The 23,563-nt window shown below is 44.7% G+C and overlaps 2 protein-coding genes across 5 annotated transcripts in view; one reads left to right on the forward strand and one right to left on the reverse strand.

Moving 5' to 3' along the window:
* FCF1 (FCF1 rRNA-processing protein) lies at positions 1–4,580 on the reverse strand. The gene is made up of 8 exons (XM_055803781.1): positions 4,484–4,580; positions 4,328–4,395; positions 4,138–4,209; positions 3,782–3,930; positions 3,266–3,338; positions 2,275–2,362; positions 1,733–1,827; positions 1–633 (listed from the first exon to the last, which is right to left on the reverse strand). Exons 1-8 carry the CDS (start codon positions 4,484–4,486, stop codon positions 585–587), a joined length of 597 nt encoding a protein of 198 aa, XP_055659756.1. The 5' UTR covers positions 4,487–4,580; the 3' UTR covers positions 1–584.
* The window catches only part of AREL1 (apoptosis resistant E3 ubiquitin protein ligase 1), a 24,573-nt gene continuing 5,554 nt past the window's right edge, over positions 4,545–23,563 (forward strand). For 2 of the 4 annotated variants that reach the window (XR_008747166.1, XM_055803547.1), the window contains exons 1-19: positions 4,545–4,655; positions 8,887–9,134; positions 10,287–10,346; positions 11,006–11,229; positions 12,891–13,128; positions 14,129–14,298; positions 14,378–14,558; positions 15,274–15,521; positions 17,051–17,128; positions 17,637–17,778; positions 18,186–18,307; positions 20,051–20,126; positions 20,496–20,605; positions 21,048–21,227; positions 21,399–21,524; positions 21,715–21,844; positions 21,926–21,984; positions 22,196–22,285; positions 23,253–23,428. Coding sequence is in view for 3 of the 4 variants with exons in the window: in XM_055803547.1 (XP_055659522.1) it covers positions 10,331–10,346; positions 11,006–11,229; positions 12,891–13,128; positions 14,129–14,298; positions 14,378–14,558; positions 15,274–15,521; positions 17,051–17,128; positions 17,637–17,778; positions 18,186–18,307; positions 20,051–20,126; positions 20,496–20,605; positions 21,048–21,227; positions 21,399–21,524; positions 21,715–21,844; positions 21,926–21,984; positions 22,196–22,285; positions 23,253–23,428 (2,366 nt within the window). In the remaining variant the exon portion in view is untranslated. Of the gene's footprint in view, positions 4,656–8,886; positions 9,135–10,286; positions 10,347–11,005; positions 11,230–12,890; positions 13,129–14,128; positions 14,299–14,377; positions 14,559–15,273; positions 15,522–17,050; positions 17,129–17,636; positions 17,779–18,185; positions 18,308–20,050; positions 20,127–20,495; positions 20,606–21,047; positions 21,228–21,398; positions 21,525–21,714; positions 21,845–21,925; positions 21,985–22,195; positions 22,286–23,252; positions 23,429–23,563 lie in introns of those variants that run through there. The other 2 variants (XM_055803648.1, XM_027795960.2) reach the window with 2 other exon arrangements.

Consider the following 23,563-nt stretch of genomic DNA (forward strand, 5'->3'; position numbering starts at 1 on the left):
GACACTTAACTGAACTTCATTCATTGTACAGTTGAGTAAGAGCTTATCAATTCTGAATTAAAATCTTCCAGACCGCTGGCCCAGAGAAGGCACACCAACTGGTGCAGATCTGATGCCTTTTCTCCAGAATGCAGATTCTGATTTGCTCATGGCACAGGTGTGAGGGAGCTTCCCAGAGGAGTATTAGTCCATCTACAGGTGCAGCAATAAAAAAACTTCTGAAGTATCTGTGGTTTCATTCTCAGCCAGAGTTGCATCACCAATATTTAATTTAGAATGCTGAAATCATTTTTTTCCAATGATCCCAATGAAGAGAGAGTTAAGTATGTTCCAGACACTGCTGTCCTCTATTTCTCATGTGCTTCTCCCAGCTGTAGGTAGTCAGGCCAAGTCAGAGCAAGGATGAATAAAACCAGACTCTTCCAAGTAGCTTTTTCTTGGAAGATCAAGGCTATGATGTCAGTCCAATGTCACCCACAGTCCTATGTGCAGAGTCCCAGCAAAAAAAGGAAGCAGGAGGGCTGGAACGAGAGAGACCCTTATCCTGGCTCTGAGTCCTGGCATTGATGGCTTGGCTGAACAGATTAGAGTCGAGGTGCTCCATAATCATCTGGCATTCTCTCAATGTTGTATCTGAGAAAGAAGGAGGGAAAACCTATGAAGACAACCTGCTCCACATTTCTACTCTCCCCATGCAGCAACAGGCTTACAGGAGACTGAACAGCAACAAGCTTTGCCGCATTTCTATCTGCAGTTCAGATACCCAGCAAGAAAATATTACTTCCAAAAGTGAAAAACTTTCATAAGACTGCTGTTATCCTTCACCTCAAACTCAGAAATTGGGCATCTCAAAAACTCATTGTCTCCAGAGAAGGAAAAAAATTGGTGGTAAGATCTGACTTAGGATTCAAGAGCCAGCCACCATGGCAAATAAAACTTTGGCCATTCAACTTATGATTTGTAGCCAGAGTGAGTTAAGAGGCAAAGACATTTTGAGAGAAAAATCTTCTGAGCCACGTTATAGATCAGTTAAGACTTTACATATTTATGTATATTTATACATTTCTGATACACTGCTTTGTCTGCATTACTAGACTCATTGTCTCCACTGCTAGCATAGTGCCTCCTTTCCAGTATCTCTCCCATCCAATCTGAAGACACTGGCCCTTTTCTCTCCACACCCTGACTTATCTCCTTACCATGCTACCAAACAGATCTACCATACTGTGAAACAATTTGGCATAGGCTTGATGCAAGATAGATCTGCTGGGCTGTACATTATGCAGAGGAAAAATTACAACACTGTATATGACAAAGGTGAGTAAAGACTTCTTAGTCTAGGCTTTACGAGTGCTTTGGAAGGAACAGATGAATTTAAACAAATGTTTTTACAGTAGATCACTGGTCCTACTGCATATAAAAAAAAAATAATAAAGTAAGCCAGTACTTGAAGGTACTGGAAAAATCTGTTGCATTGAAATTGCTGCACTAGTATCCTTCTGAGTTGGTTTAGTTTTTTGCTAAGAAACAAATTAAATCACATAGCTGAGGGTACACAAAGCTACCAAATAGAATGTGGAAGAAGAAAGGTTCTTTTCCTCACGATTTGTAGAATGCGTCTGCCTGGTAGTCCTGCTGCTGGTAAGCAGAACTGATCTATGGAAACACTGGCCTCACCCTGTCAGACCAAGATCGTACCAGGTGGTGTTCCTCCCTGTCAGAGGCCCCTTACCTGTGCCTGGAAATGTACATTATAGGCACTCCTGGGATTTTTCGTATTCTCCGCTTGAGCTCTTTATCCACTGTGGCCACAATGTAACATTTGTGCTGCAGAGAAAGAAGCCCATCAAGATTCAACACCAGTGAACTCACAGAAAGGAGGCAGAGCTGAGCAAAAACTTCTATTGGGGTGGGCTCATTTAACACAAGAGCTACGAGCCCTTCGCAAGGTGTAACTAGGACTTGTACAGAATTCCATAGCAGACTAGTAATGTCCTTCTGCTCATCCAAACACACTCGTAGAAACATCCAAAGTCTGTCCAGCCTTCCCAGCCAACAGCTCTCCCACCCCAAGTGCTTCTTGGTGCTGTCCTATACAAGAATGCTCAGGGAAGACTATACCTTGCTTCAAATAAAGTTGTGCTAGGGACTGAAACTGTCCTGTAGTGAGATTTTACAGTTAGTCTGTGAGAAATTTAAGTCATCAGTAACTAGGAAGGTTCAGGAATTTTTAGTATGTTAGCACAGTAAAGAAAATTTCAGAAACAGAAATACCTGAGTGACCCTCTGTACCAAGCAGTCATCTGCGTAGGTCCCTTTGTGCATACATGGCAAGCGTTCAAACCGAGGGTCCTTGGCAATTCTGTGGGGACACATAAGGCAGCATCACAGCAATTAGGCTGGAGTGTACCATAACACAGTATGGAGGAACAGGAATGCCCCTTTCTGTGATATACAGCACGTTACTCTCAAAACAAAGGCTGAAGGGATGGAGTGAAAGGTACACAACAGGTCAATTGAGATAAGGAGCAAAAAAAGAACGCAATTTGTTCAGCTAATTCTTATAGGTTACTTGTTAGTTGGATTCAAGATCCCTACAATGTTAGGCTCCTGCCTAATGAAGTCATTTGAAACAAGTTATCTGTGAGAAGAACTAGAACTTCTGGTATCTGACCGTTCATATCATGCATATAGGAACACTTCACTCGCTCTCTGAAAGAGAACATCAAAGCTGTTTAAGGGATGCACTCAGATACTTTACAACACAACGGGCCAAAATAAAAAGTAAAGAACAATACTTGACTGGTACACCGGGACAGCATGAACTACATTGGACTAGTTTTGTACAGATCACGCAATAACCTGGCTCTAGATTATTAGTACATGCTACCTACTCCTATAAGAATAACATGAGGCATGAGTGAAGGGTTCCATAAAACTTGGGTCACTTCTTAATTTTTAGAAATTTCTGTAAATAAAAAAAAAAATATATATTTTGAGAAACAGGAGAAAGTTATTTTGAAAGTCATAGGAGTAAAAAATATTTACAGATCAACATTGTGCACTCACACTTAGCATTCAGGTTTTTTTTAAAAAATCTAAAACTCACGCCATTGTACTGATCTCGTACAGCCAGAGAAAGAAAACCTAGTTTGGGACTCTGCAACACCCTCTACTGCCAGAGCACCATCATGGAAAAGTGCTTTTCATTTGTTTATATTAAAATATTAAGTTCCACAAATGGAAAAGAACACCCTGCACCTACCTTAACGCCACACGGTACTTCTGCCCTAACTTCTCAATTTCACCCATTACACAATCTGTGATACATGGAATACCTACACGTAAAAAAAGCCTGTATTAAAAGCAAGCAGTATTTCTTCACAGACCCCTGCATATTACCCACATGCCCAGGAACTATCTACCATGGAATTCTATAACATATCACTTACAGTTTTAAACCTATGAGAACAAATAACACTGCAAAGTGATGAAATGTAGAGCCACTGAGTTTGCCCATGCCATGGCAATTTTAGATTTTTAAGTTACTAATGCTTTACCTTTGTTGAGATTAGCATTTAAGACCACTGTCTGACTGAAATCACAAACAGTTCCAGGGTTACCACTGCCATGAACAGTGAGCTCGATGATTATGGCATGTATCCCTTTTTTCAAGTTTTCCATTATCCTCAGCTAGTGGCGTGAGGCCGATAAAGCACATCACGTGCACGCCATGGTGCTACATGGTCCAGAAGAAGCTGCGAGCGCTGCAGACACTCACACTTGGCATAGAGACAGTCCATCATCGACTGCACTAGGTCCAGCTTGGCCTTGATGGAGAAGTTGATGAAGTTAGTGTCAACGAGGATGTGGTAAGGGGGTCCCAACTGGGTATTATACTGGAAGAACAAGCAAGAGGGATGCTGGGGGCTGCCAGGAAAGCAAAGAATTCAAATCAGTTAGTTGCAATTAAAACATCCAATCCTAGAACTTGCACAGAATAAAGGAAGGGTAACGAGCAGAAATAACACACGGCAGCGTGGCACGGTGACCCATCGGGCCTCTCACCACCTCCCAGTCTCAATCCCCTCGGTTTGGGGCACCGTGGCCGGCCCCCCCGAACACCGCAGCACTTACACCTCCCGCTCCTTGATGGCACTCGGGTCCTCCTTCTTCTTCACCGGGCCTTTCGCCCGGTCCTTCTCGTTACTGCAAAGAAACAGAGGCACTCCTGGGGGAGCGCGACAGGGAAGGGCGGCCACGGCGAGAGGCCTGGCCCGGGATGGCCGCCCCGCCCGGGAGCGGGCCCCGCCGCAGCCACACTCACATGCGTTGGTCCCGAAGGCTGATCATGCGCTTCATGGCCGCGTACTTCCGCACCTTCTTCTGCTTCCCCTGCAACGAGACAGGCACGCAGCCGTGACGGATCGGGCAGAGACCCCAGCGCCCCCCGCCCGGCGCCCCTGAGCCGCGCTCCGCTCACCATGCTGCCGCCGCTGCCGCCGCCACCTCCGGTGACGTCACGGCGCGTTCCCGGGCCCCGCCCCGCCGGGAAGGCCCGGCAGTGGCGTCACTTCCGGCCGCCAGCACGGGGCAGCGGCAGCCTGTGCCGGTCGCGCACAGGAGCGGGTCCGGCGCCGCGGCCGGGGCCTTCGGTAATGGCTCCCCTCCCGCGCCTCGGGGAAACGGGAGGGCGGGCTCCGGCGGGGAGAGTGGGGCGAGGCGGGGCAGGCGTGTCCTGGCCTCCCCGCCTCGCCCCCGGGGTGCCGGCCCGGCCGCGGGTGGCAGCGGGGGATGCGCGGGCGGCCTCGCTGCCGGCTCTGGGGCTGCTGGGCGGGTGGGCGCCCCGGGAGGGCCGCGGCGGGGCCGGGCGGCTCGGGGTGAGCGGGAGGGGCTGACTGTGCCTGCCCCGCCGCGGCCTCCAGCTTTCGCTTTCCGTTGGGCTGCGCCGCCTGCGCGGGGCCGTCGGTCTAGCGGGGCCGGCGGAAAGGCCGCGGGGTTTGGTGGCCGGGCCGGGCCGCAGCCAGTGCGGGCTGGACGGGAGTCCCAGCGCACCGGCCGGCCGCCTTCCCGCCGGCTGTGCCGCTCTGCGGGGCTGGCGGGCCATGGAGGTCTTCAGCCCGCTTTAAGCTGGGCTGGCGAGTTCTGAAGATTTAACGTAATGCTGGCTTTGCTGCGCCCTGGATCGGGAACTTCATGAAGAGCAGCGAGTTGCCGTTATCTATAGATCTTATCAACAGTTGTGACCCGAGATCATCCTAGCCAATGAGCGTCACTTCAGCTGTGCATGCTGCAGCTGTAATAGTGTAGGCTGGCTCAAAATACCTTTCCTGCACACGTAAGATGTTCTCCAAGTTCTCAAACTAGTCCTGGGCACTTGGTTTCTAGTGCCCTGTGCAGGAAAGGGTGAGAGAGGCCTCCCTGTTACCATCTTTCTTATGCAAGATTCTGGGATTAGTGGGAACTGGTAGCTGTTGGTATCTTCCAAATGCAACCGGTTTTATCTGGTGTGCTGGTCAGAAAAATCAGCCGTGCGGCCAACGAGGTACTTAATATGCGAGAGTTTTTTCCTGAAGTGCTGGCTTCAGTAGAACTGTGAACTGAGGCTCTGACAATGAGGAAGAAAATTAGACTTAAGGAAGGACCGGATTCATTAGGGAAACTATGGCTGAGCTGTCCACCCAGGGGATTGTACCAGGCTTAATTGGTGGTTGATGAAATGTAGTTGGTGGAGCTCCCCTGATGCTGCCTAAGTTATGTAAAAGGTGTGGGTGAAGGAAATAATCAAGGATGAGGGGAGTGATATGCTTTCCTCGTGGGCATGTAGGGTGGCAAGTGGCTGAATGTTGTGGTTTGGAGAGCAGATCTGGTGTCAAGATGAGACTGGCCTGAAAGCTGCCATCTGGCTGGCTGGCTGTGTTTGAGGAGGATGGGAGGAGCTGACAGCGCTGGTGGTGGTTCAGTTGGGATGAAAACTCACTAGACTTAGGCAGTTGGCAAGTCTCCTATATTTTTTTTCCTCTTGCCACTATTTTATTCGGCTTGTGTGTAAATGCATATGACAAATTCCAGCCCTGATGAGTGAGTGACTGTTCTGTGTGGACATTGGCTGTTGATGTGGCTTTTGTCCTTGACAGCTGATACTGGAGCCTGCTCAGTGCCTTTTGCGCTGACTCTTCAGACTTCTGTAGTTGTATTTTAAAGTTGGGTTCCATGGGCATTCCTGTCCATTGGTTTGTGCAAGCTTTACTTCGTGTGAGAAAATACTGTGCCTTTTCATTCAGAAGAGAATTGTGTTGTGCGTGGCATAAGATGCATGTGCTGTTGGTGGTGGACATCTGTGCACATGGATCGAGAGGACATTCTGCACGGAGATGAAATGTTCTCTCATCTTGATTGTATGAGGTAGTATCAACCTGCAGAAAGGTTTTAAAGCCATCTTTCTTCTTAATTTTGGAGCTTGTCAAGGGAGAGAAGAAAGGAAGCTAAATTTATCAAAGCACCAAAAAACCCAGTAGGCACAATAGATTTCCAATGAGCTCAGTAAATCAGTTCTGTACAGCGTGCTCATGACTGCCTTTGTAGCTGTAGCCATGTGTGAATGCGTTATATAGTTATTTTTGTATGTGCAGCTACGCTTGTGCTTCCTTCTGGAGCTTTGCATTGTGTTCCTCTGGCTTTGCAGAGCTGTAGTAGAAACAAGACATATTGCCCATTACTGGATTTCTTTTCCTTGCTGACTTGAGAGAAGCAATGGCACTAATATAGTTTACTTTATGATTCCATGCTGTCTATCCTGATTATGCCAGTACTTCTCCTTGAGTCAAGGTGAAGCTTTCCAAATCCCCATGTTCCCTGCAGGTGGCAGGAGACCATTGCTTGCTCTGTCCTTGGATCAAGATCACTAAGGCTTGTCGGACAATTCAGCATTTTTTTTTCCAGCTTAGCTATGTTGGCACCTGATATTGCTGATTTTCAGAACTATTTTCCCAGAGTGTAAGCTGACAATTCTTAACGCGGATATTATTTTAATTTAGATCTGCATTCTGATACATGAGTGGCAACATCTCTTGGATACCAGCTACTTGCCAAGAGGTTCTTTACCCCGATGTATCCCAGCTGCAAGAGCATCCTTAAAGCTGCTGGCAGCGTGTATGTTAGAAGGAGGTTGATTGTATGACAGGCACTTCATCTCTGGTGGCTGCCTGATTTGATGTCTTGTTTACCACTTCATGCAGAGATAATAAAATGAGAAGTTGCTGTGCTGGTTGAGGGATTCAGTTCTAATTCCCTGTGTCCAGCGAGCTCTGAAATTCTGCAACCCTGATCAAGACTCAGGCTTCAATTGACTTTAAAACGCTTGTAACTGAAATTATGGGTCTTTCTCTTTTTATTGCTTGAGAGAGAGAGGCTATGTAACTTGTGGTATGCTTTACAGAAGGGAAAGAGTTGCCAACTAGAGGCAGAAATAGCTTGGGTAGTTGAACCCACAGGGCCGGTTTTGTGTCACGTTTTTTTGGTGACATGAAGAGACTGGTTCTGTAAGGTGCTGGAGGGAGATCTCATAGATTCCCAAATATTGATAAGTTTCTGTGAAATTCCTCAGCTGTGTGGGAAGGAGCCACACACCTTCCGCAGCCAGGCCAAGCTGGAGTAGAATTTCAACCAGGCATTTGTAGCACATCTTGGGTATGTATTGTGAAAGAGCTAAAATAGCAAGGAAAGTGCTGGCTCTGTGATCCTTAATACTCAGAGATAAGAGTTTAGAAACCTGAAACTTTGTCTAGGAGGAGAATGAGAATTTATGCCCTGGGGACTGCAACACTGTTTGCTCAAGCAGAGGAAAGAAGAAAATAGTTGGGTGGGTGGGATTTTCCTTGAGATGTGGGGGATGAAAAGACTGTGAGAGTCTGGCTGCTTCTGCAGTGCAATCAAAGAGCTCCACACAGGCTTAGCTGTCGGTTTTCATCTGTGTTAGAAAGCTTAGTGGAAGTGTACGAAGGCAGCCAGATCTGTATGATTATTGGGATGGAGGGACATAAGAGACATCTGAAGAGGAAGGTAGATGAGGGGGGAGAAGGGAGGAAGTGGCAGCTGAGGTGGTGGTATGGCAGGCAGGAGGAGCACATCACATCCCCAGAAGAGGTGACTGTCTTTACAGACAGCTGCTGTGATGAGCCTGGGTCTGCTCATTTCATTCTCACTCCTTTATATAATCTGTGTTCTGCATACCAACTGTGTAGGCTCTATGGCTTTTCTTCTGGCATGTGTCCTGGGTTTTGTATGCTACTATTAGATTTTTATTCTTTTATCTCACTCCTGGCAGTAAACTGTAATTTAGTGGATAGCAAAGTGCCTTATGAGGATACTGGTTTCCTGAATACCTAAAACAACAGCAAAAAAAAAATTACCTGGTTTGATTTGGGGTCCAAGAATTTTCAAAGACTTCTCTTTTTTTAAGCTTTACTGTAAATAGACCTCTAAATCTGGGAAAAATCAGTCTGAGAATAGTACATGGCATTTTGTGGGATCTGAAGTCTTGAAGTGGTACCGATCCTTAGCACTCCTCATGAACAGCACAGGTTCTTAGCTGTTCCATGAAACCCATGAGCCTGATGAAACCTATGGAGGAGGACATACTTTGTTCCATCTTGAATCTGCTGGTTTCAGGGGGTCATATAATGAAATGAGATTGTGACAGGGCAGGGTTTGAGGATACGGTGAAGCCTAGGACCTCATCGACAGCGATACCTGTATAGCACCTCTCCTATGGATACGATGTCTGGTGATACTCTTGCATCTTGCAGCCCTCACATGTTTCTACTTGCTAGACTTCTTCACAACAATGGAGAGATCTAACTTTTCTCTCTCCTTTTCCATTTCCAGGGAACCTAGCAAACAAGCTACAGGGAGCAGCACTGCAGGACAATCCTTTTTCACAAAGAGGAAGGAATTGCTGTGCTCAGGTCCTCACCTTTCAGCAGTGATTCTGTGATGCAAGTTCCAGGAATTTCATCATCTTCTCTATGGCCTCTTCTTGCTGACATTTGCCCCAGTGTTGGGCACAAAGAGGAAGGATGCTGAAGAATGGGTACCCCCCTTTTGGCTTTTAGAACATGGGCACTTGTGTAAAGGTATGTGGATCCTCTTTGGTTGGAGCGATGGAATATCTGTGGAGGCCAGCAAAGGGGATTTGCTGGGCTGGAAAGTCATGGCTATTGTTGGGGGGGAAATACCTCATTTAAGCTTTCTGCATGCTGATGTCCATTGCTGCTGCTGTTGAGATGACTGATGAATAACTCCCCTTTTGTGTTTGGTTAAAAAAAAAGAAAAAAGAAAAAGCAGCTTGAATGCACAATGTACCTTCTCACTAACTGAATGGTGACATGGCGAGCTACATTGTATGCATTAATGTATGTGAAATTGTTTGTCTAATTGCCACACATGTTCCTTGCTGCTGCTCTTGTTCCATCTGTCAGCTGTGTCTTATCAACCAAACAGCATGTTGTTGTTCTGGGTGCGGTCTTTTCACTCCATGTTTGTTTAGCAGTCCCCTCAGTGAAAACTTGATTCTAGGTTGGTGTCTCTAAAAACTGCGGTAATCTTAGTAGCGTAAAACCCCAAGGTTTTAGTTTATGTGTTGATCAGCAAGAGTTTCAGCACTTTGAGTGAGTTCCACTTTGTGGAAGTGAGTAGGAAAATACAAGTGGACTGTTGTGCAGTTGCATTCGTACTTTCTGTCGTAGAGTTACAGGGCAAAAACTGGATTCTGCTCCACCGTAGAAGGATTTTATTTGTTCTGAACAAATGGGGATGTCCGCAACCCTTTTATTCTATAGCTTTTTCTTCTAAGGTTGCTGGTTGAGGGCCAAGTTCTTTCCATTTCGGTGGTGGCTCTGTGATGTGCAGACTGGAAGTCAACGTTGCAACTTGTAGAAGCAAGTGGGTGTGTTTAGATGAATGGCTTTTAGCTGCTGCTGTTGAAGTTGGTGATCCTGCAAAAAGCAGTTCCTTCTTGCTGTACCCAGAGCCTGCTTTCACTGTTTTCTGAGGGTAATATGTTGTCCCTATAGATCTCTGAATCTGTGATGGAGGGAGACCCATTCCTTGTAGCATGCTGTGCTATTTGTCGATTTCACAGTCTTACGCAATAATGCTTTAGGGATGTCTTTGGAGAGGAAGACAGATGATCAATAGGTACTTGCCTGAGGAATCCTAGATTAAATTTAGGCCAATGTGTGTGAGGAAGAGTCATTGGACTGGACTTGGCCTATTTTGTGTTCTAGATGCAGCTGTGATCCTCGGCTGTGTGTCTCACCGAAGGGACCTGATGTTTTACATTATTGGTAAGTGAAGGAAAGGCTGCCATTGTATTTGTTGACCTCTCCATAGGCTTTAGAAGGGTTTCTTGAAAGCCTCTGCTTTCATGATAGTGCAGAGTCTACCTAACAAACATGAAGTTACTGTCACCCCACACTGTGCCCTCCACCTGGCAGACTTGCCTCTCCATCATTCTTCTTGTTCCTAAAATCCTTCCATTGACCTCATTCCCAAGCCATCCCCTTACTTTTTCTTTTGAGAACTAGTGCAGGGTTGTTGCCTCCATGGTGCTTCTTAATTCAGCCTTAATGTGATGTGCAGGGGTTGTGTGCTTATATGACTGTTTCCCTTAAAGGAACCTCTGTAGTTCTGATTTGCAACTCAAAGGAAATTCCATGCTTCTGTTGGGATGTCTGCTAGCCATACCTGAGGCTCTGTACCACCTTTACCTATTTCCTCTGTTTGCAGTCATTTGCAGGGTTTCAAGGGACTTGCTACGCTCTAACCTTACTTGTAGCATAACACAAATGATAAATGTTCACACAATAGCTTCTGCCTTAAACACCTAATTTGCAGTAGAGTAGAATGTCATTAATAAAAGGCATCTTGGGCTTATGCGGAGGGGATTTTGGTGCCTGACTCAGCCATGCTGCTGCAACCTCCCTCTGTTCTCTCCTTGCTGCAGGTGGGATCACGGTATCTGTGGTAGCTTTCTTCACCATTAAGTTCCTCTTTGAATTTGCCGCACGTATAGTCAGCTTCCTTCAGCATGAGGACCGGGAACGCCGAGGGGAGCGAACTATTTATGACTACGTGCGAGGCAACTACCTGGATCCCCGGTCCTGCAAAATCTCCTGGGATTGGAAGGACCCCTATGAGGTGGGCCATAGCATGGCCTTCCGAGTGCATGTAAGGGAATATTTCTGTTTCCATACAGCTTTGGGGGCAGAAGCAGAGGTCTGAGGGGTGGGATTTACAGATGTGTTTCGTTGGGCCCAAGCTCCAAGCAAGGAGTAGGAAAGCTATCTGTTTGTCTTCTGCCCCCGTAACTGTGTTGCAGAACTCTGTAAGCACATATCTGAGGTTTGCCCTCCTTAAAGTATTATCTCCCTCTGATTAGAATCCTCTGAAGAGCCGGAGGAGACCAAGCTTGTCCTGTCTAATGCTTCCTTTACTGGGAAGTGAGTGGCTGAGCCTGTCTTTAATAGACTTGGTGCTATCTTTCTTTTGGTTGTGCAGCTGAAGTCAGGAGCGTGGGAGTGGGCATTTTACCAACCCAAGAGCTTTAGTGCTTTATGGCCGCTCCCCATTCCTCCAAAATTTATTGTTATTCTGCCTGACCTGGAAAAGCCTGCCAAGGAGTCTTGTTTCCCTCCAATCCCAAAACGCCAAGTCTAGGGGAATGGGACAAGTGTACAAGTAAGATGGGAGAGGGGCCTGAACACTGGGAGTTCGGCATTACATGGAAGAAGTTTGAACAGGTTTTGTTGGGCTCATGTGCCCACCTTTCTGCCTCACCTTCCCTATCCAGAAGGGTATCAAAATAAGAAGAAAGGTTCATCTAAGTTGCCATACCTATCCCTCTTGGGAAGATAAAGAAAACCCTTCTGCTTGAGGATGAGTGAGGAGTTCTAAGTCCAAAGCAGGCAATGTAAAAGAGCTAAAGGGAAAGGGTCTTGTTCTGTTCCTGCTGTTTAAATATAGTCCCTTCACCTTACTGACTCTCACTCATGGCAGCTCCAGAAGTGAGTCCTTCTGCTTCATGCTTGTCTCCCATTTGCTTAGCCCTTTATTCATCAACAGTAGCTGTTAGGTGCACTGATTTCTCTCACTGACAGTGAGGATACATACTACTTCAGGCCACCCACCCTCCCTTGTTTAGAAACAGGGAATAATAGTAACCTTTTGCTGACTGCAGGCTGATTGCAGGTGGCAGGCAGGATCTGGCCCACAAGCTGCTGGCTCTTGAAGAGCCATGCACACGGGGTTTCAAGGTGTAATTCTTCCCTTGGGAAGAAGTACTTGTTGAGGTGTGATACCTTCTGAAATTGTCTGGCAGATTGTGATTGAGCTGCCTGTGATTTTTATCTAACGCATTTTCATGCTGATGCTTCTTATCAGTACACACTGGGTCAGCTTCTTATGTCGGCATCTTCTCCGTGGTGTTTTCTGTAACAAATTGGTGACAGCTTTTCCACAGCTTAGCTGTACAAATGGGCAAGACCTGCTTGTTTCTCTGAAAGCATGTAGCTTTCCTTTTTACTTTTCGGTAGTGGCTCCTCTTGGTTTCTGCTCTCATATTGCACTAACAGTGCAGAGAAGAAGTGCCTAGAGATGTTCATTTCAAGGCACTCATTTGAACCCCAGCACAAAAGAGCATGAGGCTGTTAAATGCCCACTTGTGCCCTGTTCGCTTTGGAAAACACAGCCTGTGTGACAGAGCTGGCTGTTAGGTTTTTTTCCTTTACCGAGCTGGGATTCTTGCCCTTGTTGCCCCAAGGCAATTTGCTTTCTTTTACTCTGTGCGCTGCACATTTTTGCTTACCTGGACTTCTCTATTTCCCATGCAGTTATTCTATAAAAATGGGCAGCCCTTCCCTGCTCACCGAACTGTGGGGCTGCGAGTTCACATCTGCCATGTGGAGCTAGCAATTGATATTCCTGTAACCCAGGAAGTTCTTCAGGAGCCTAACTCTAATGTGGTGAAAGTGGCCTTCACTGTGCGCAGGGCTGGGAGATACGAGATCACTGTAAAACTTGGTGGCTTGAATGTGGCCTACAGCCCTTACTACAAGGTGTTCCAGCCAGGTAAGGTCTAAGTGGCCCTCTGATGATTCAAAGTAGATTTCGAGGTATTGGAGGCAGTTAGGTAAATGTGTTTCCAGCTAAAATAGGTAAGTTACAGGGAAAGAGTTGCCCTACACCATTTTCCTCTTGCCTTGTGTAGATCCCAGCAGTAGACCCATGATTAAAACGTGCTTGTGGCTGCCAGTACGTGGTGAAATAGAAATTGTCTTACAGAACAAGTCATTAGTGCTGCTTAAATACCCTAATCACTTGTGTCACGTTCTCTGTTCTGTAGCAAGTTCTTCGTGATCCATCTAGTAGTCAGAGAATGCCTTTTGTGAGTGTTGAGTTCATTTGTATCTGAATTAGAAATGCTGTCATGATTTGACTCTTCCTCTTTTGAATACCTTACTTTATTTCTTTAAGCTTCTGAAGCAGTTGATACCTTTGGTTATACACTTCTTTAAAAACACTTCCTTTTTATCCATTTTGAATTTGTTCCCTTCTACTTTTGTTTATTGACCCCAATCAGCATCTTTTATATTTTTTGTGCATGTTCATTGAAAGTAGCTCTAATATCATTGCATTGTGAATAGACACAAAGTTTGGTGAGATACCCCTTCAGAAAGAAGCAGCTCAGGTTTAACTCAGATGCCCTCCAGGCTAAAGTTTGTTTGGTAAGCTGAATTTGCAGGTTTCCTTGGATGTCAGCCGACTTGTGTTTTATACGTGCAGTGGGATCAAGTTCTTGAGCTGAAGGTTGGGATGATGGAAAAAAGTATTTCTTAGAGGGCTACTAACCGGGTTTGCTTTATCAGTATTAAGTTTCTGATCCAAGGCAAGCCCTGTGCACCACACCATGTATTTCAGTGCTCAGATACTTTGTCTTTTGAATTTAGGGGCATGGAATGTGTTTAGATTTGATCCATTTTCAAGGGTATTGTGCCCCTAGTTGCTTTTCCTTTGTTCTTTGTAGCTTCACCTTGCAATTTGTTTGACTCTAAACTGTTGTCTGCTTCAGGGATGGTGGTTCCCTCCAAAACCAAAATTGTCTGCCATTTCTCCACTCTGGTGCTGACCTGTGGGCAGCAGCACACTCTGCAGATAGCTCCCAGAGATGAGTATGACAATCCCACCAGCAATTCTGTGTCCCTGATAGATGAGCACAATTACAGCCTCTCCATCCATGAGGTGAGCGCAACCTCATCCCTTGCCGCTTGACTTCAGGTGAGCTAGAGAGCCCCCTATTATTAATTTGTTTTCTGTTTAGCTGGGTCCTCAAGAAGAAGAGAGCTCTGACGTTGTGTTTGAGAAGTCTGTGGTGTCCGATAGGCAGACTTGTGAAGTGTTCTTCCGACTCACCTTGCACCGTAGGGGATGTTTCCATGCCTGCATCTCCTACCAGAACCAGCCCATAAGCAATGGTGATTTTGATATCATTGTTCTAAGTGGTGAGTCAAGAGCTACTCAGTATTCTTTGTCCAGGTGTCCTCTTACAAGGTGCTTTGCACATTTATGTAGCAGAGCAAATGTGGCTTCCCTACAGGCTAGCCATGCTTTATTGCTCAAGGAATGCCTGTTCATTTAAAAATGCTAAGGTAAATGAATTTGCTGCTGGCAAGGGACATCTCTGAAGGCTGATACACTTGTTCCATCAGCGGATAAAATAACGTGTTTTTTCCCCTATCTCAGGTGGTTTACCTCTGAAATGAGGCAATTTTTATTGCTTGCTAATACTTGGCATCTGAGCCATGCTGGAAGTGAGCCAGTCAGGTGTTGTATGTTAAGCTATATGGTGTAACTTATGTGCTTTTTCACTATTTCACAATTCCTGGTTTCTTCAGGAGTGAGCCAGTTCGCAATGTGGCTGTCAAGTGGCTATCCCTTCAGGCTGATGCTCTGAGAGAGAGGTTCTGTATGCCTTTTTCCTTTTTTTATTCAACCAGTCACTGTCTGAAGCCAGGACACAAACTGCTGTTTGGAAATCTTTTCATCTCACTCCTGGGTTCTCTTTATCAGAGTTTATTTGACGAGGTTTTCCTTTGGATGTGTAGCTTTTTCTTTAAAATCATAGTAACTAATCTGGTGGTGGTCTGTGGACACTTTACTTTTTGATTCTGGTCTCCATTAAGATTTACACAACTCTTTTATATCTGTTTCCCACAGAGAATGAAAAGAACATTGTAGAACGCAATGTGTCCACCTCAGGTGTCAGTATTTACTTTGAAGCCTACCTTTATGATGCTCCTAGTTATACCAACACTCAGTGGCAACTTCCACCAGTGCATCTGAGCTCCTCCCAGCGCCGTCCTTCTACTGCAACTGAGGATGAAGATGAAGATTCTCCCTCTGACAGCCAAACTCCTGAGAAAGTGAAGAAACCTAAAAAAGTGTACTGCTATGTGTCACCTAAGGTAGATATCACAAAGTTACCACTCTTGAGTGCACGTTTAAAGTACACTGCAGCTGAAGAGCTTCCTTGTGCCCTGTATCTTAGCTCCAGATTTAGGCGTCTCAGATTTGGTTAAAAAAGGTTTGCCTCAGGCTAGAGAGCAAACACAGAGCTCATGACTGAGAATAATGTTAAAATCCTCCTTGAAGTTTTAGGACTCCATGCATCTTTCTAAGCCTGATCTAAAGTGCACTAGGAGTTTTCTTCCTGATTGTTCAGTAGATATTCCGTTTACCTTTCCTTTGTTCTGGTCAGGTCAGACCTGCAATTCACTTTCTTAATTTCTGGTACCTGTAGACTGGAACTTAGAGATTCTCAGACTTTGTCTTTGTTCTGTTTCTTGACTGTTTCAGGGAAAAGAAAAAAAAGTAATCAGAGGACAAAGGATAAATGTATAAGTAAAAGAAACAGAATTCAAGCAAGTCAAGAGAAACTGAGAAACTCTTATAGTAAGAATATGTTAATGGACTGTTTCCCCTTATTATTGCCTATGAGCATTTAGGGAAACTAGAAGGAAAATTCCACTAAATCTTCTAATAAATTTAAATTCATTTTGTTAATTTATCAATCTGAATTCATTCTGAAAAATGCAGTGGTAAATATCAAAATCAAAGACTAATGTAGGAGTTGCTGTTCTGAGAGAGAGAGGACTGTGAAACAGTTACAGGATGGAGGGTGTTGCTAGAGATTTAGAAATCTGCTGCCTGCTTGCATAATTGTATCCCTGGATATCTGTATATGTACCTAGAGCATCTGTCCGCTACAGCAGATAACTTAGTATGCTGTTATTGCTTTAAGGGATTGCTTTTCATATTAGCTTTGTTTCTGGAGAAATGCTGCTCGTCATTTTTTCCAGTCATCACAGCTAGAACAGGCTTGTGCAGGAAATGGGTTTTTGTTTTGTCTAAAGATGCTAAAATTTCATTTTAGCTTGCTCTCCAGAAGGCCACAGTTCCAAAATTGGTAGTTATTTGTCCTGGCAGAAATACATTGAGAAGAAATTTCTCTACATCTCCTGGATTTAGCAATTGCAAGTGCTTTTAAAAAGTTGTTTGAAATGGTTCTGAAAATTAGGGACTAGTAACAGCAATAGTTTTGTTAGTGTGACTTTTTCCAAAACCTTTTTGTCAGTACGTTACAATCTTGTCCTGAATTCAGCCTCTCAAGTGTACTTAACATTACCTTCCTGTTAGACTGGTGATGTTCTACTGAAAGCAGCAGCTTACTGCTGTAAAATCTGTGTTGTGCTGGGATCCCACATGCATCATAAATGCAGGCAGTAAAGTCTTACTGACAGGTAATTTACAGTTCTGTATAACATAAAAGGTTTTTATGTATCATGCCAGAAGATGTCACCAAATGTTGCAGAAACCTGTCCCTGGGCGTGGAGGGAGGTCTGGCCTTGTGGATCTGTGCTATGCCTCATGTTTAAGGGACAGCCCTTAACAGATGTGTGACCTTTAACATTTTCTTTTCCTTGTTGTTACTCAGCAATTCTCAGTGAAAGAATTTTATCTGAAGATCATTCCATGGCGCCTTTTCACCTTTAGAGTATGTCCTGGCACAAAGGTGAGCCTCTTTCCATGTAGCTGTCACTGCACCTCTGTGTCGTTAGCTTGTGGTCCTTGTGAACAACAGCGTTTTTCCTTTTGGAGAGTAGGGCTTCCACCCACAGAGCAACATTTTGTTGCATAAAAAAATCAACACAACCCCTCTCAGTGCCTAAATTCTGCTAATGTTTATGAATAGGAGCCTATTGTATCACTTCTTCCTGGCTTTTGTCCCAGTGCTAGGCAAAAGTCTTGATTCTTTTTGCATTTTTTGGTTGGTTTTTTTTTTCCTCATAACCTTGCTATAAAAATGCTGTGATTGTGTCCACTGAAGCCCCTAGGCTAGGGTGTGAAGTTTGAAGCAGTCTCCTAACTGGAGTCTGAATGCTTGAAATAGTGTTCCTGTTAGCTGCATCTGCATGGGTGAGCAGAGAAAGTCTTAGATTGCAGGTGGTGTTGCTCTGTGCTGAACATACTGTGTCTTGTGCATGATGGGTTTACTCTTTCTTGCATCTTTTTGCTGCTAGTTTTCATACCTTGGTCCTGATCCTGTGCACAAATTACTGACACTGGTGGTGGATGATGGGATCCAACCCCCTGTGGAGCTCAGCTGCAAGGAGAGGAACATCTTGGCAGCCACTTTCATTCGCTCTCTGCATAAAAACATAGGTAAAGGGGTGGTGAGGTGGGTACAGTAGTCAGGAAATTAGCACTTCAGTCTGGTACTTTCCCTGGGGAATGAGGATTTCCAGCACTCAATGACCTCTGATGAAAACTCTGATTCCTGGAATATCATGTTCTATTCCTCTTGGTGCTTCCAGTGAATGTATTTCATCATGCCAGCTGTTCCTTTTCATATCGTGTTTTCTGTCAGGCTCTTTGAAAGAACGCCTGTGAGTGTCTGAATGTGAGCAAGACTAACTGCAAAGTGCCTTTGGAGTTCTGTCTCCAAACCGTGCTGTAATAAACTCATCCTTGGGCTGTAAAGCTGATCTGTGCAGTTAGTCTTAGGAATGCCTTCAAGATTTTTGCCGTGTTGACATCTCAGGCCTGACCCAAATTGCCGCTATTCTCAGGAGGCTCGGAGACCTTCCAGGACAAAGTGAACTTCTTTCAGCGAGAGCTACGTCAGGTGCATATGAAAAGACCTCATTCGAAGGTCACGCTGAAGGTCAGCCGTCACTGTCTGCTGGAGTCGGTGAGTGTATAGGTCACTTCACTTAAACCCGGTGCTTTCTTCATGCTTTTCCTTCTGCTTGGTGCCTAAAGAAATCCCAGCTGGCATGTGCTAGGGCAACCGTGCTGAAAATCATTAGACCTTCTGCTTCAAGACAGATGCCAGTAGATGGCTTGAGATGGGAGTGGGGGGGAACCCACATAAAAATTTTCAAGGTAGCTCCTCTGTGTTCAGGTTTGTTATTGTGTGGGGTCCTGCATTACTTCTCTACAGCCAGTAAGATCAGATCAATTTCTTGAGTAATTAGGAAACTTCAGCTTTGGTAAGGTTCTAAGGAGCTCATCACAGAGGAAATCAAGCCCTGCGAGATGTCTAGGGTAAATGCATGCAAAGCCTGTAAAAGCAGGAATTCTGCTGGTGCTGTTCTGTCCCCGCTTTACATTGGGAATGAGGCCTAGAGGGAGATGTCTAACTGGACCAGATTTGGGTGCAGAACCTAGAGCTTCTGAGTCTTTATTTACAGTTTTTCTGGTACAGAGCCATTCAGTGAGATAAGCTGTCAAATCAGGTGTTGCTAAAGCTGCATGCGTGAAACTCTGCATCAACAGGCTTCTAGTAGTGGTTCAGTGTGATGATAAAATATTCTGTAGAGTCCTTGAGTTAAGGCTTCACTGATGCTGACCTGAGCTGATGTGTTTCTAAAATCGAACTTAAGAGTCATTCATATAATACAGTTAACTGACATTCTAAATACGGTGTACACTGACTTACTGTTCCCGCATCTCACAACAGTAGTGTTGCAAAGATGGAAAAGAACATAGAAGGGAAAGCAGGAGTGGCTGAGATTTCCATTGATTTATACTCAGTAACCTGGTGTTTTGGAATATTTTCTGCATGTATAAGCTTGAAGTGTTTGCAAGATTGTTTCTCTTAATAGCTTGCTACAAAATGACTTCACTTCTAAACAGTATTTCCATGACTGTTTTTTCCCCACTATTTTGGAAGTTCCTGCGCGGTCATGAGCATTGGTGTTACAGCCTAGTAAGACAAAATAAATTTAGTGCCGTAATAATGGATGTAAGCTTTAGTGTCCAAGGTTGACAGGCACAATGAATGTGACCAGTGTGTTTAGTGCAGAGGCGTGACTAGTGTGATGCTCTAACCTATTTGAAGACAAGCTAAGACAAAGTTACCTGTATGACTGAGGACTGCTGTATAGCTTGTTAAATTTTCTTCAACTGGAATCCAGAATTGGGATGCAGGAAGTTCTAGACACTTCAAATATTTTGTTACTTTTTTGCATCGTGACTTGCTTAAAGTATGAACTCAGTGAAACCTTCAAGCTATTTTCTAATGCTCTCTGAAACATTCCTTTTTTAAATCTAACTCGTGGGCTGAGAGTGCTTTACAGAAGTTGCTTCTTCCCACAGGCACTTTCGTACCTTAAACTATGGTACGGCAGCCCTGAGAGGGCTATATCTGTGCTGTGCTAAGACCTCACACTGGTTTTAAGATGAGCTGTATTTGTGTGAATAATGTGTCTCATAATAGGAAATGAGGAATTGGCTTATGTGACCTTAGACAAATAAGAATCAGACCTTAGGAGTTCCTAATTCTCACTGTTATACTTTAGGTACTAGACTGTTTCTTGGGTTTTTGTGTTGCTTAAATTGCCCATCCACATGCGCAGGATTGCATATTGGTTATGAGGTGCCAAGCAGTAACGGCTGCTGCTATTTTCTTTTTTTCTTTTTTTTTTTTCAGTCTTTTAAAGCAACACGGAATTTTTCTGTTTCTGACTGGAGCAAAAACTTTGAAGTAATTTTTCAGGATGAAGAAGGTGAGTTATCCTGTGAATATATGTGGGAAGGAAATGAAAGGGATGCTGATGAATTAGTTTTAGTCTGAAGTTCTGGTTTCTTGTAGTATGTCTATCCTTCGTGGCTTTCCAGCCCTTTCACTTTCTCACAGATGTTAGTCAATTATCCTGCTGCTGCAATTCTATCCCTACTTTACATGGGGACCAAATAAAAAGTATTAGGATTAGGTTTGGGGGAAGAACCTAGAGTGCTGGAGTCCCTGTCTACTGCTTTTTTGCTATGGAGCTGCTCACTGTCATGGGCTCTCGTGTCAGGTAATACTAAGCAGCATGCATGAAACTCTTAAATTAATGACCCATGAATGACCAAGCTTTTTTTTTATCTTGTAGCTCTGGACTGGGGAGGTCCACGAAGAGAGTGGTTTGAGCTCATCTGTAAGGCGTTATTTGATACCACCAATCAACTCTTTACCCGCTTTAGTGATAACAACCAGGCCTTGGTGAGTCTGCAGTTCCCATGCTGAATGCACAGAAATGTGTGCATTGATGTGCTGATGGTTAAATAATGCTGCTGCTATTAAGCGATGTGCAGCCTTACCCATTCTTTAGCTTGCCTGCACAGCCACTTCCAGTGCCTTTCTCAAAGCTTTGCTTGATGATCTTAACACATTAAAGTGTCAAAGAACTGGATAGATGAACAGGGAAGGGTGGACTGGGCAAGAGGAGTTGATGTCAGAGTGTCCAGAGGTTATGTTGGGTTTGAATGTTTCAGAATCCTTTTCTGGCTCAGGTATTTTATTTCTCTTGCTTGGCTTTGAGGATAGTACACTAAAGCTCCTTGGGGCAGCCTGAGAGATGTAGTGACTTGAACTGGTTCCATACTTGCTATTTGTGCTAGCCTTGTCTGATATTTGGATATTTCATTTTGCCTCCTTTTCACAGGTGCATCCAAATCCAGGGCGTCCCACATATTTACGACTCAAAGTGTATGAATTTGCAGGCCGCCTAGTAGGAAAGTGTCTTTATGAATCATCTCTGGGAGGTGCTTACAAACAACTGGTTCGAGCTCGCTTCACCCGATCCTTCCTGGCTCAGATCATAGGACTACGCATGCATTATAAGGTAAACCTTCCCAGCCTCGTCTGAAGCCTGTATTGGTCTGGGGAGAGGTCGAACATTAGTGTAGTAGAAGCAGATCCAGAGTCCTGGTTAACAGTGTATATATTTTTAACAGTGTATATTTATTTTTTTTTCATTCCCTCCATGTCCCTGCCTTCTTTTTCTTTCACACAGTATTTTGAAACAGATGATCCAGAATTCTATAAATCCAAAGTTTGTTTCATACTGAACAATGATGTGAGTGAGATGGATCTGGTCTTTGCTGAGGAGAAGTATAGCAAAACAGGACAGCTGGAGAAGGTGAGGGAGGCAGTTCCTGAAGGTGGGACAGTTTAACCCCTTCTGCCTATAGCAGTGGAGGCTGAGAACTCGGCTCAGTGCCCCAGAAAACTGAGCTTACTCTGGGCAGTAGCTCCTTGCCTGTGGTTATTTTGGCTGGGAGTTGAGGTCTTTGGAAGGCTGCTCATGTCAAGTGTTCTCCTGTTTTCAGGTAGTTGAACTGGTGACAGGAGGGGCACAAGTACCAGTGACCAATGAAAACAAAATCTTATATCTAAATCTGCTTGCGCAGTACAGGCTGGCCAATCAGGTTAGAGAGGAGGTGGATCACTTCCTGAAAGGTAACATGCTGTCTGCTACCCTCTCCTTTCTGCCTTTATGTCCCAGGGGATAGCACTTGCTGCTCTGCTCTTCTCTTCCAGGTCTTAACGAACTAGTTCCTGAGAACCTCCTGGCTATATTTGATGAGAATGAGCTTGAGGTAATTGCTGCCTCCCTAAAGATCTCTACTCTTACTTCCCCTCCTCTCTGACAAAGTTCCTCTCCTCTCTGACAAATAGAGCACTTCCTGGATCTGGAATAAAGTCAAAATGTTTCTTCTCTAAGCATTTTAAATGTTTGTAATTTGCACAGTAGCTGTTACCTTGTTTCCTGGGCTCCTGACTTTCTGATTCCAGTCTCTTGCTTTTCAGTTGCTGATGTGTGGTACTGGAGATATCAGTGTCTGTGACTTCAAGGCACATGCTGTAGTTGTAGGAGGATCTTGGCACTTCCGTGAGAAGGTAAATGAAAGGATTTCTCCCTCCTGCTTGCTGAAACCCATTATCCCAACTACAGCAGTGGCAGATTGCCTCGTTGGAAATTAAGCTTCCAGAAAGATGAACTGGAAGATTCAGGGGTCAGGAGTAGGACTCCCTGCATTATGAAATAATGTTTCCCCCTAGAGAGATCTTTCAGCCTGGCTGAGTGGAGACGATGCTTAGTCAGTTACCAGGAGGTAAAAATCAGCGGCAGTGGTCTTTGTAAGAACATCCAACAAAATACAGTTCAGCAGGGAATCAGGAGGAATTGATGGGAATTCTTGCTACTGAAGATGTTAATGGTGGTACACTGATCTCTAAGGGATGCTTGAAGATCGTGATTGCAGCCCACATGGAGTGTTTGCAATTCAGTGCTGTGGTAAAGGCTACTGATGTAGTAGCCTAATTTTGTACCCTGTAATTGTTTCCATCCCTCCCTGCCTTTGCCGGTGGGAGGGGTATGGTAGTGGTAGCAGCTTCATTTAGAAAAATAATGGAAGCTGCCAAAACACCCAAGATGAAAAGAGACTGGGAATACAAGCTTCTGGCTGTAAACATGGATGGTTCCACCTTCCTACAAAAGTACCAGAGGATGTGATAAAGTAAGAGATTAGCATAGTGCATGAAGCAAAATGAGCTTCTGCATTGTAGACCCGCCTCATTGCCTATGCAGGTATTTCTAAAAATAATATCTCTGTGGGAAGAGCAGAAGCCTTTCTGCTTTAAGAGAAAGGAATGGTGGGAGGTAGTAGCGTGGGACATTTCTTAACTGATAAGAACAAACTATCTAATACTTGTCTCTATGTGTCATCCTGGTAAAAACAAAAAATTGTGACTATTAGTAGAGTACTTGCTTGCAAGGGCAATTGACTGATCTTCCTATAAATCGTTTATATGCTTATTTGATTTGCTTGGCTGACCTGGTTTTACCTTTCCTGTTTCCTAACAGGTCATGAGGTGGTTTTGGACCGTGGTTTCCAGTTTCACACAGGAAGAGCTGGCCAGGCTCTTGCAGTTCACAACTGGTTCCTCCCAGCTGCCCCCAGGAGGTTTTGCTGCACTCTGCCCATCTTTCCAGATCATTGCGGCTCCAACTCACAGTACTTTGCCAACAGCCCACACTTGGCAAGTATCCTGGGACAGTGGAACATTCTGCATCGTGCTTTTGGGAATGACTAGCTAGTTGTGGTGGGCAAGCAATGTGTGTAACATGTAATGTGTGTGATGCTCTTGTCAACTCGTCTAAAAGCAGCTGATGGA

The sequence above is a fragment of the Falco peregrinus genome, chromosome 1 (genome assembly GCF_023634155.1).
Source record: "Falco peregrinus isolate bFalPer1 chromosome 1, bFalPer1.pri, whole genome shotgun sequence".
Lineage (NCBI taxonomy): Eukaryota > Metazoa > Chordata > Aves > Falconiformes > Falconidae > Falco > Falco peregrinus.